We start from the raw sequence: 13,258 nt of genomic DNA on the forward strand, positions 1-13,258 counted from the left end.
GAGAGGAAATTGGAAAAAGCTATTCATGTTATGGGCCTTCATTTTTCAGAAACAAAGTGCAAAGGGATCTTAGAGATCAATTCTCATAGCACAGTAGGTTGTCTTTTCTCCGGGAGGGTTATAAGAGCAAATGGCAGCTATGCAAAACTGTAAATCCTGAACTCATTAATCAGAATCAGCGTGCCGCACACTGTGCTAGACTCGTGATAGAAATAGATACTACTTCTAATCCTAACAAAAATTGTATGAAGGAGGGGCACTATCCCTGTGTTAAGAAAACTGAGGTGTTGAGAGTTACCAGCCCATGTTCATATTTTAACTAGTTTCTGTCTAGTATTTTTCTCCTGATGCATATACCTGAACCTATTGAATTGGTTTTGAAGGAGAATAGAATTTTCTTTGGTTGGTTGGGAAGATACTGGTGACATTGCAGAGGAAGGGGAACAACAGAAGGTAAGGCGCAGAAGTAGGACAGGGCATAATGTGAATTTAAAACAGTGAAAATCGGAGATCAGCCTGGGTTTCTTCTCCAGGTTTCATACCCAGTGAACACATATTGCTGATATTGCTTAGGCTTTTAGGGTTCACTCGCTGTTGTTACCCAAGCAGACTTCAGGACTGTGTTCTCCAAGTCAATATATGAATGTCCACTTCTAACAACCAGTGACCTGATTTTCTTTTATTTTTGAAACACTCTCTGTTGTGGGGTTTGGAATTAGTAAATCCTATATAAGCCTAGTTAAGAGACTGTAGGAACTCTTAGGAGGTTTCTGATAAGAAACTAGTATAAAATTTGTAGGAAACTTAATCTGGCTTATGTTTGTAGAATTAGCTGGGCTTTACTTTTTTTTGTCAGTGAAAATGACTAGCACTTAAAATGTATTTTAATGAGAACACTTTCTCACCATCTTTAAATAAAAACTCAAGTCTGAAATTTTTAATCTGAAATTGCTCTGGCATTAGGACTTAATTGCTTCCTGGTCCATGAGGCTTAGATGCCACCGCACTACTTACTTCCCAGTGCCCTTGAGGCATGCGTGAGCCTTGTCCTCTGTCGGAAGTCCTTGTGGCAACCCCCGGGGCTTTATTCTTGTCAGAGGTTTAACCACTTCAGTTTTGCATTCACTAAGGAATGTTCTTGTGGACTTGAGGAATACACACTTTTTCTAATCCAACCGTCTTTATTACATCTTTTCTCCAACATGGATGCCTTTTTGTACTTTTTATTCTGGTAACAATGTGCAGTTCATGAGGGTGCTGTGGATCCCCACCCTGTTTCCCATGATTGGCAGGTGAAGGTTGAAACACTTTATCTGGAATTCTTGACTTGGTAAATTTGTGATGAATCCAGTCAATACTAATGAGAGACTTCACACCTTTTGTCACAGTTTGTTGTCTGCCCGGGCGCCTCTGAACTGTTGAGCCCCAACATCCCAGCCGAGAGTGTGGTGCCGGTTCTCTGCTCAGACCGCCTCTGCACAGGCCACCGCCAAGAAGTTGAGCAGAGGAAAGACCACCAGGCTTTCTTTTCTCATTGTTAACAGTGCATTTTACATTTATACGTACCTAAGAGTAATTTTTACAGTACCAGAGCCTGTGTCTCATGAGTGCTTTATAGCTCCAGAGTCTTCTTTTACTAAACTTCTATACTGGATAAATTATTAAATTTGAGATAAAGAAGGGCCTGTTGATGAATCAATTTGAAGGGCTACCTTTGATTTCACTCACCATTGACTTGATTAAAATTTGACTCTCTTGTGGAATTCGGTTTCTTTGCAGAAGATTCCTTGTTGACTCATATATTTTTGGAATTAAAGGGAATCTAGCCCAGAGGTTTGCAAACTATCTTAACTGAGTTCTTCAGAGGAACCTCAGGAGACAATTCAGGGGGAATGGGAAGATCTAAAGGGCTGTGCCTAGGCCCTCTCACCCCAGTTGTCCTGCTTTGATCCCTTTTATATGTTAAGTTCTAAATAAGATATCATTTGAACAGAGGATTCTGCGGCAAAAGGCGTTTGAAAACCACTGATCTGGCCAACCATCCCATTCCCCTGACAGATAATGATCTTGATGTCCAGCAATTATGACGGAGGACCACAGCCCAGGGAGCGGCAAAACACAGCCCACAGACTCCTCCTGCATCGCGCCCTCCCCGTGTCACAGCTCTTGCCACGCTTGTTATAACTTTACCCATTCCATTGTCCCGAGAAAGAACAGGGTTTATATTTAGTTTTCTATGACTGTTCTTCCTCCATTCAGGAAAAAAAAAAAATGACCCTCAGTTCTCCCTGGTTAACCTCTTTGCTTCTCTGTAACATTGTAGTGGTGAAATTGTGCCAGAAGAAAGTACCATTGCCTAAAACATGGGAGTTTCCATTCTCTCTTTTTGGCCCAGTGCTCCTTTTGCTCTATTTGAGGGCCTAAAAGCAAGAGTCATGGATCAGGAACTCTGTTTTCTGGCCTTAGAAAAGTTTGAGACGCTGTTATTACTCCCCAGATAATTTTAGCAGCCTCCATCAGCTGCCCCTCACAGCTGAGCATTAATGAGCAGTTGCAAGATTAAATTCAGTATGTGAAGAAGAGGAGACTGAAGGCGGGGCGGGGCGGGGGGGGGGAATCTGAGAAGGGAAGCAGGATGAAATTTTAAGTACAGAAGTCTCATTGCAAATATTTTCCCTTCAACTTTGGATCTTGAAAATGCCTCTGCTCCTCCCTCAAGTCAATGACCTTCACATTTTGTGTCAGAATAATGAAAAATGGCTCTGAGTGCCTTTGAGGAAAGGCTGAGGCCAGAATCCTGGTCTAACACTGAATTCAGAAGTATCGTGCTGTAGAGCCTCTTAGCACTCTGAGGGTACAATATGTAAAAGTGCCAAGGACCTGGCTTGGAAGAAAGCAGTGGTGTAGAAGCTGTCTCCCTGCCTATGTACCGTTTAGCAAGTACTTCATTACAAATAAAGGGTGAGGATATTTGAGTGGGACAATCAAAACACAATTCAAGATAGCCATCAGTATATATACCCGTTTCTTGCATATAAGATGCCTCAGTGCTAAAAGGTCAGGTCTGAAGATGAAAATTATTTTGATTTTCTTTCTTTAAATCTGTGTTTCTGTTAAAACAGTAAAGGGAACTTCTGAGCTTATTTACCCAGCTAACCACAGTGTAAATATCTTGCCTTGGAGAATAATTGACTAAGAATGGACCCGTCTGCTGCTCGGCTCTGGCTTTCATATATTGTATTATTGCTGTAATATACCGAAGATGATTACCAAGGGGTGTGGAAGCACAAGATCAAGGCCATTTCTAGCTATAATCCACTGTGTTTCTGCATCTCCATTTTTAGGGAGTCTCTCAGACAGATATAGTGGGGAAAAAACGTACGTACAAGGACATTCACCAGAGCACTATTTATAATGGTAGAAAACTAGAAAGAATCCAAATGCCCATTAAAAGGAATATGGGTAAATTAATTATATTTATAATGGAAGAGGGTTCTCAGGGTAACCAAGGGCTTCTGTGTTGCTCAGTCAAGGTGTCTGTTAGCCTTTGTCTTACATGGCTTCTCGCCACTTCCTTCCCACATTTTTTCTTCCTTTGACTTCACTGGCAGTCTCCTGGTTTTCCTCCTACCCCTCTGTCTGTTCCTTGCCATTCTCTCTTATCACCTCTTCTTCCTCGTCTGACTGCTAAATGCCAGCGTCTCCAGGACCGAGTTCTGGGCCTTTTCTTGCACTATACACTCTGCAAGCGATATCATATACCTCCCATGCTTAAATACCATCCATGGGCAGACAAGTGCTAAATTTATAGTATTAGCTCAGATATCTCTTCTGAGCGCTAGACACATGTATCTAATTATTGCCACCACCAAATGGATGATCTAATTAACATGGCTAAAACTGACCTCTTGATCTTCCCCATCTGCAAACTCTGTCCTCCTTCAGAATTCCCCAACCCAGTAAACAGTACTTTCATTGACTCAGCTGCCAGAAACCTGGGAATCATTCATAACTTCTTCTTCCCCTTCCTCTAATTACCAATCCTGTTGATTCTACCTCTGAAATATATCTCAGATCTATTCAGTTTCCACTATCTCCAAGGCCACCACCCTGGGCCAAGCCAGCATCACCTCTCACTAATGCCACCTCCATCCTCAGCCCCCTCCAGCCTGTTCTCCACACGGCATCCAGAGAGCTCTTTTAAAAACATGAATTGGGTCAATGGCCATTCATTGTACCTAGGATTTGATTCAAAACCCTTAGCATGGACCGCAAAGCCCCTGCCTCCCAGCATCATCTCCTGCCCTCCCCCTTTCTCAGCGCACTTCAGCAACACTGGAGTTCTTTGTGTACCTTATACACAGGAGACGCTTTCTTGCCTTGGGGCCGTTGTGCGTGCTATTTTTCTGTGCCTGGAATGCTTTTCTCACCTCGTTTTGCCTGGCTAACTCCTTCCGGTCAAACTTCAGATCTCAGGCTAAAGGTCATTTCTTTCATACACAGAATACGCCCTGCCCTTTCAGTTTGGTTCCTTTGTTAGGTTAATTAACAATACCCTATTCTTTTTCTTTGAAGGATTTATCACTATATATATTGTGTGTATGTGTATATGCATATATGTGTAAATATATATATTTGTGTGCTTATATATTTAATATCTAAACTGTAAGCTGTCTGAGAGCAGGACCTGTGTCTCTTTTAGTTATTTCTCTCACTACTTTTTCCCTAGTTCTTAGAGCATCTTAAATGAAAACTTTAGCTGTTCTAAAATGGACAAAGGAAGAGGCAGAATAGTATGTTCAATATTATTCCATGTTTGTTATTTTTTTAAAGATGTATGTTTTAGATGTCAATCCCTTATCAGATGTATGATTTGCAAATATTTTCTTCTACTCCATGGGTTGCCTTTACCACCTGTTGATAGTGGCCTTCGATGGTCAGACATTGTTGCAGTCCAGTTTATCTGTGTATTCTTCTGTTGCCTGTGCTTTTGGTGTCATTCCAAGAAATCATGGCGGAATCCAATGTCATGAATCTTTGTCCCTGTTTTCTTTTAAGACTTTTATAGTTTAGCTCTTACACTTAGGTTTTTAATCCATTTTGACTGAATTTTTATATATGGTATAAGGCAGCAATTTTCAACCTTTTTCATCTTATGGCACACATAAACTACTTACTAAAATTTGGTGGCACACCAAAAAATACATGTTTTCTGTCAATCTGATAAAAAATAGGTATAATTTTGATTCATTCACATGGGAATAGCTATTGTTATGTTGGCTGTTGTCATTTTTTTATCTGGCGGTCTAAGGGAAGAGGTCAATGCCCCTGACTAAATAGTCAGGTATTGCATTTTTTAAAAAGGTCTTGTGGCGCACCAGTGTGCTCTAACAGACGGGTGAAAATCGCTGGTATAAGGGTCCAACTTCATATTTTTGCATGCGGATATATACTTTTCCAACACCATTTGGTGAAAAGACTGTCCTTTCTTCATTATGTGGTCTTGGCACCTTTGTCAAAAATTCTTTGACCATATATGTGAGGGTTTATTCGTATGTCTATATTTAGGCCAATACTACACTGGGATTTTTTTTTTTAACTGTGGTCAAATACACATAACATAATTTACCATTTTAACCACTTCTTTATTTAACTACTTATTAAGAAAAGATTCTGTGTATTTATTTTTAGAGAGAGAGGACGGGATTTTGTTTATTTATTTTTACAGAGAAGTGGGGGGGAGAAAGGAAGGAACAGACACACTGATATGAGAGACAAACATCAATTGGCTTCCTTCTGTATGTGCCCCCCAGGGACCAAACCCACAACCCAGGCCTGTGCCTTGACTGGAATCGAACCTGAGAACTTTAGCTTTGCAGGACTGCACCCAGCCAACTGAGCCACACCAGTCAAGGCCTAACCACTTTAAAGTGTACAGTTCAGTGGCACTAAGAACATTCATATTGTTGTGCAAACATTACAACCATCCCATTGTTTTTTTTAATAGCTGCATAGTATTCCATTACATATATGTATAATGTGTATATGAATTTATATATACACATTATAATTTATTAACCAGTCTTCTGTGGAAGGGACACTCATGTTGTTTTTAGTCTTTTGCTATTACAATTAATGCTATCACAAATAACCTAATGTAAAAGTCATTTTTGCTTGTGTGAGTATATCAATAGAACAAATTCTGGGAACAATTTTTGAATCATAATGCTTATGCTTTTGTAATTTTTGTAAAATTGACAAAGTTCCTTTATAGAGGCTTTATTAATTTATGTATATTAGCTTTTCAAAAAACTTCCTACTTGATAGGTAAAATATATTCTTAGTGTTGTTTGAATTATCATTTTGAGATTGAACATTCTTTTTGTTTGTTTAAGAGCCATTTGGTGTTCTTTTCTGTGAACTCTATGTTTATATTCATGGCTACTTTTCTATTAAGTTGTTTGTCGTTTTCTTATTAATTTGTAAGAGTTCTTTGTATTTTAGGGAAATCAACCATTTGTCTGTAATGTAAGTTGCAAATATCTTTCCAGCTTGTTGGTTGACTTACAGCACTTGTAAGTGGAAGTGAAAGTGGAAAATGGAAAGAAAATTCCATTTTCTTTCATCACCCATTTATGTTCAATGAAATCCCAGAAATTTTTGGAAGTTTTTTTCACCCTGTCCTACAGAAAGCTCTGCTCAGTTGCAGAGTAATACCCAACTGGTGAATAAGATACTTATTAATATCTGATTGTTAAAATTTAAACAGGTAGGAATGGAAGAGACCTTAGAAATCCCCTCACATAGTCACAATTTTGTAAGTGAGGCCAGTAAATGAAGTGATATAACCCAGGTTACATAGCAGGTAAGCAGTGGAGGGAGAATCAGGATTTATTTCTGGCCTCTATTTTGTATAAGGTTATTCTATTTAACACAGTACTGAGAAAGTTCTGAGCTTCTGAAGGTATTTATGAATTGAACCTTGGTTTTGGTCGAGAAATGGACTCTTGCCGCCCCGCCCCCCCTCCCAATTTCAAGAACGCACGCGTGCGCCAGCTCGTTTCCTTTTGCTTCGTTGCATCAGAGAGAACAAGATGGGTCACCAGCATCTCTGCTGGAGCCATCCGAAAAAACTCAGCCAGCGTTCTCGTTCTCGCTCTCGCGGCGCCTGCTCAAACCGGCCAGCCTGATTCGGGAGTATGGCCTCAGTCTGTGCCGCCAGTGTTGCCGCCAGTACAGCACGGAGATAGACTTCATTAAGTTGGACTAAGTGAACCTACCATGAATGGGTCGTTCGAGACATCTACCTTACTGCAGAATGGCTAGCTCTGTGCATAAAATGAAATTTAAAAAAATAAAATAAAATAATAAATGGACTGTTTCCCATACTGCTCTTTGTCTCTCACCTCCTTTTCCTTCCCTGAGTGTCTTGTGAATTCTGAAATTCTACCTTAAGGCAGAGAAAAAGCTGCCCTTTAAACATGCCCTTTTCTGGGGTTGGGTTGGTGCTGAGTTCTAGGCGAGCAGACCCAAGGAGAGGCACTTGATGGGGATTTGCCAAGTGATGGTGTCTCCTTCAGTGAGTACCTAACTCAGGGGCTCTGAGGAAGCCAGCTTACGGTTGCTCTGGGTGGTCTTGGAGATTTGCTGCTTCCTGGGCCTCGCAGGTGTTATGTGTCTTCAAATGGAGAAAACCTGATCCCCCTGGAAAGCCCTGGGACTTCAGTTGTTTCTCAGGATCTTCTGATCCCAGGAATAAAAATGATAAAAGAAAGTGATAAAAGTAAGATCCATTGACTTTAGGCTGTGCCACTATTTTATGCATCACTATGAAAAAACACTGCTAATTAAAAGGATGAACACATAAACTTTTCTCACATGCCACCCTTTATGAACATAAAAAAGCAAATTAATTTTTCTTTAACTGCCAAATCATAATATAATCTCTTTAAAGACATTTTAAGTTGCATTTAAAACATGCAGTACCATCAAATACATTTAATTGAACCAAATTGACAATACCAATACTTAGACCAAAATCACACGTATACAAGTAATGTGACTGTCTCTGGGTTGACAAGAATTAAAGATTTTAAAGGCATTAATGTGGGGCACATGTGCATCCTAGGATTAATGCAATGCTATAATGCAATGTTATATTCTTTGACTAATCCCAGGGCAATTTTACACACGTGATCTCATTCAGTCTCCCCAGCAACCTTGAAAATAGCTATATAAAGCTATTTTCTAGATAAGGAAACTAAACTTAAAGAGGTTAAGTGACTTGCCAGACATCATAGTTAATCAGTGATGAAACTGGGACTTAAACCCCAGAATTTCTGCTCTACCCAGTTGTTTACCAGCACTTGGCCACATCAGCTTGGACACCTCTCTTATATCAGAGCAGACGATAGGAATAGCACAGGAAGTGAGGGCTGCTCGGATTCTCTGCTGCTTCTGATAGAGTTGTTAAAGACAATTGCCGTCAGAAATAGGTTTATAGAAGTAGTTTTCTTAGAGATTGAAACAGTAAAAATGTAAGTCTAATTTGAGGACATTCTATTTTTCCCTCCTTCTCTGAAGGTACCAGAAAGCTGCTGAAGAAGCAAACACGGAAAAGAGGAGAAACGTAAGTACTCAGAGCACCGGGGCACGTGGGACTTCAGGAGCAGAGCCTGTGTGGCCCAGCCACCTGCAGCATCTGTAGGGCTTGGGCTCCCTGTCAGCTGAGCGGGGCGCTTGTGCCAACTGCTCTGATTTGTGAGCCATTTGCTCAGGAGAACTTGGCTTAGGTGCAGGGAGTCTTATTTTTTCACAGACGTTCTCCTTTTGAACCACTTTTTCTTTCCTGAGTTCAGGGAAGGACAGAAGGCCAAGCGCTTTGCCTAAGGTTAGTAAAATGGCTCACTGCTTCTGCTCAAATTAGGATACAGGGTTTCCTAGGCTGCCATCCTTTTTTCCAAATCAAACAACCAGAATTTCTGTACCTCTCTGCATTCAAATGGTAGCAGCTGTGCAGCTGTTGCCATCCTCTAAGTTCTTTGTTTAAAGCACACTTCCTGACCCAGCCTAGTTAGCAAGTTTCTTAACTGCAGGATCCATCAAAGGCTAAAACCTCAGAACAAGGTCTCTGCTCATCCCCGTTCTTTACTCTCCCTGCCAGCTAGCTTCCAGCTCGGCTGTATGGTGTAGTTCTTTTGAAATGTTACTTGATTTAATCTTATGAAAGGGAAAAAAAAAACATATTTGGGCAAGAATTCTTTAATTTGGCTGGCATTACAAAAACATCCCGCTGGGAGTTTTCTGTACCTAACCTATTTAAGTTAGTATTTAACATGCCCCTGTCAATTTGTACTCTCTAAGAAGGGTAATGTTAAATGAGTCCTTAGCTTAATTTTCCTGTAATTCAAAAAATGGATCACCTTGGGTACATTGTAAGAAAAAGCTACGTTCATTTTACTCAAATGCTGGTTTCTTTTTACTCCTTCTCTCTCTCCCTTGCCTGTTATTTCCCACTTTACTCCTTCCTTCTTTCCTTGTTTCCTTTAGTTCATTCATTCAGCAAGTATTCACGGAGCACCTATTTTAGGCATTCGTACAGGCTACATCTCTGCACCCATGGGGTTTACATTCTAGTGGAAGAGACAGACAAATAAAGTTATTGTGTCAGGTGATGATTAGAGCTATGAAACATGCAGTAGATAAGAGACATAGGGTGTTAGGGTGGTCAAGGAAAGCCTCTGATAACTCGACATTTGAGCAAAGATCTGAGACCATGAGCCAGGGAGAAGAATGATTCAGACAAAAGAAAAGAGCACATGCAAAGGCCCTGAGGCAGAAACATTCTTAGTGTGTTTGGGGAACAGGAAGGACAAGACAATACAGGGTCATTGTGAGGACCTGGACTTTAACCCTGATTGAATGGGGACCTTTGAAGGGTTTGTGTGCAAAGCTGTGATGTGATCTGAATTAAATTTTAAAAAGAGGAGAGGCTACATCTACAATGGCAGAAGCACAGTGACCAACTACAAGACAATTGCAGTGATTTAGGCAAAAGATGATAATGGTGATGGGCAGTGGTCAGGATTTATACTGAAGGTATAGAGAAAAAGAAGAATCAAGAATGGCGACAATGTTTTTTGACCAAACACCTGGGAAAATTATTTTAATTGAGATGAGGTAGACTCGAGTAAAAGCAGGTTTAGAGAAGAAGAAATAGTAGAAGCTCAGCTCTGGACATATTAAATGTAAAAATTTTTATTAAGATATCTAAGTGAAGATGTCAAATAGGAACTCGTATGTACAAATCTAGAATTGGAAGAGATCCGGACTGGACATGATGAGCTATGTATCAAAGTGTCAGGGGTATTTAAAGACGTGAGATGCACGAGGTTACCTAAGGGAGTAAGTGTAGCTAGAAAAATGTTTTGAGGACTAAGCTCAAGGGCACCTTAGTGTTTAAAGGTTGCAGAGATAAAGAGGAACCAGCAAAGGAAACTGAGAGCGCGCGACTGGTGAAATAGCAGTGAAATAAGAGAATGTCAGAAGGCAAGTGAATAATGTGTTTCTAAAAGGAGAGTTCTCAGCAGAGTCAAACACACAGATAGGCTGACAATTGACCATTGGATTTGAACACATGAAAGTTATTGGACATCTTGTGCTGTTTGGGAGTGATAGGATAAAGGCTTGATTGAACTAGGTTCAAGAGAGTAGGGTGACAGAAGTTGACAGCATGAGTATAGACAAACATTTATGGAGCATCTCTTCCGTACGAGGTGCTAAGGGTGTAGAGGAATGAGATGTGGCCCCTGCCACCAAGGGACTGTTCAGAGTCTGGAGAATAGAATTTACAATCCTAATGTGATAAGTACCACATTAAAGAAATACTCCAGCCCTAACCAGTGTGGCTCAATTGGTTGGGCCTCTTCCCACAAAGCAAAAGGTCGCTGGTGTACTTCTGGGTCAGAGCACATGCTTGGGTTGCAGGTTCAGTCCCCAATCTGGGCAAGTGTGGGAGGCAACCAATAGATGTTTCTCCCCCTCTTTTATCCGCTCTCTAAAAATAGATAAATTAAATCTTAAGAAACAAACCAACCCCACAACATTTTTTAAAAAGGAAAGAAATACTCAAGGTGCTGGGGTTGAATTTAGGAGAGACTCACAACCTGGGCTGTGCCATGTCAAGGAAGGCTTCCAGAAGCGGTGCCTGACTGAGACCAAAGGACAAGTAGGAATTAGCTTTGGGGGCTTAGGGGACGGATGAGTGGCCGAGGAAGCAGCACAGGTGCAATGTGGAGGTATAAGAGAACAAGTACCTTTGACAGTTGAAAAGATAATTGTCACATTCATCAAGATGGAGAATTCAGAGAAAGAAACAGATTAAAAGATGAGGAATAAAGGAAGGAGAGGAGAGACTTCTCAGCCTTAGACAAGATTGAGTATAAGATGCCTGTAGGATTTCCAGGAGAATTAGTGGGTCAGGAGAGATTCTGGCTAGAGTTATGGGTTATGAGTCACCAACAGACAGCACGTGGGGATCACCTACAGAGGGTATGTACAGTGAGCAAAGAAAAAGACTTAAGGCAGAGCCTCATGGGGCCCCGCCATAGAAGGAAGGAACTGAGGAAGAGAAACTGACAAAGAAAACTGAAGAGTGGTCAGAGAAATGGAAAAAAATCTAGGAAAAGGGGGTGTCACATAAACCATGGGAGGAATGAATGCTGAAAAGCTGCGAGTGGTCAGCAATGTCAAATGCTATAGAAAGATCAAATAAAATAAAGTGGAAGCGTCCATTGCACTTGGCAGTTGAGGTCAAAGGATGTGAAGGGTAATTAAAGAAGGAACAATAAACATGAAAAAATGCTTAGCCTTGCTAGCAATCAAAGAAATATAAATTGAAGTAATCATGAAATATAAATTGTAAATAGTTGGCAGATTTTTTAAGGATAGTATTTGGTATGTGAAGAAATATGAACTCACACACTGTTAGTGAGAAGTCAGTTAGGCAATACCTATTAAAATATTAAATATATTTTACACCCATTGATCCAGCATTTCTACTTCCAGGAATTATTGATAAAAACTCACAAGCAAAATAAAATAAAAGGATACTTTTTGCAGGATTTTTTGTAATACTGAAAAGTTTGAAATAATGCAGATATTTATCTTTGGAGGAATGGAAAACTATGGTACATACATTCAATATAGTAGTATATTGTGTTGTATATTGTAATATATATAGTATTATATAGTTAATGTTTCATATATTGATATGGACAGATATCAAAAGCACATTAAACGATTAAAGCAAGGTACAGAACAGTAAGTATAGTATGAGTTTATAGAAAAGATATAGTGTATAAAAGTAATGGGAAAACTGAGAATCTGTGCACCAAACTTTTGGCAGAGGATATAGTGACTGGGAAAGGTGGGGGTGTCAAACAGGGAATATTATAGCACGTATTCAGGATATGTATCCATTCCTTTATTGATTGTGACTTTTTCTTTCCAATAAATTTTTTATTACTTTTCTAAGTGAGAAAAATAATAAGTTAAAAATAAGATAACCAAATGAAAATTTTAAAGTGGTACTTTGTGATCTTGATAGGTGCTACTTCAGAAGTGTTTTGGAAGTACAGTCAGAGTGAATGGAAAGTAATCAAGTATGAGTGGCAACTGCAGGTCTTGTGCTTTCAAGACCCTTCGCTGTGAGATGCAAGAGACAGCAATAACTAGAGGAAGACAAAGTTGAGGGAGGGTTGCTATTTTTTTAACAAACTTTTTATTCTGAAATAACATTGAATTTACAATGGAGTTACTAAGATAGTACAAGGAGTTCCCATATACCTCCACCCACCTAGCTTCCCCAATGTTAACATTTTATATAACTATGGTGCCTTTATCAAAACCTAAGAAATTAACATTTGTGCAACACTATTCACTAAACTACAGACTTTATTCAGAGCTCATCGGTTTCTCCACTAATGACAGAGGGTTGCTTTTAAGGCCCACCAGACTTGTAAGAAGTCTGAATTGTCTCCTGAAGAACAGGAAGAAATGCCCGTACATATTTATAGCAGTGACTGACCAGGTGAAAGAATACTTAAACATTCTACCCTGGAAAGCAAGTCAGAGAAACATCAGGAGCAAGTGGGTGAATTTGTTCCTTTAGCAAAGAGTGGGACAGCCTAAATTCACCCCAAAATTCACTCCTCCTTTTCTCTTCCTCTTCCACTTTCATCTTACGACTCAAACACAC

The 13,258-nt window shown here is 39.9% G+C and overlaps 1 protein-coding gene and 2 pseudogenes across 3 annotated transcripts in view; 2 read left to right on the forward strand and 1 right to left on the reverse strand.

The window, feature by feature from the left end:
• LIMA1 (LIM domain and actin binding 1) overlaps positions 1 to 13,258 on the forward strand; it is a 77,554-nt gene that overhangs the window by 28,716 nt on the left and 35,580 nt on the right. For all 3 annotated transcript variants that reach the window (XM_054591123.1, XM_054591125.1, XM_054591124.1), the window contains exon 3: positions 8,584 to 8,629. In XM_054591123.1, coding sequence (XP_054447098.1) covers positions 8,584 to 8,629 — 46 coding nt within the window. The remainder of the gene's footprint in view (positions 1 to 8,583; positions 8,630 to 13,258) is intronic.
• LOC129085061 (39S ribosomal protein L30, mitochondrial-like) lies at positions 960 to 2,142 on the reverse strand (annotated as a pseudogene).
• Positions 7,095 to 7,270, forward strand: LOC129084855 (40S ribosomal protein S29-like; annotated as a pseudogene).

The sequence above is a fragment of the Pteronotus mesoamericanus genome, unplaced genomic scaffold (assembly GCF_021234165.1).
Source record: "Pteronotus mesoamericanus isolate MK-2021 breed Mesoamerican mustached bat unplaced genomic scaffold, CSHL_Meso_final scaffold_21, whole genome shotgun sequence".
NCBI classification, from domain to species: domain Eukaryota; kingdom Metazoa; phylum Chordata; class Mammalia; order Chiroptera; family Mormoopidae; genus Pteronotus; species Pteronotus mesoamericanus.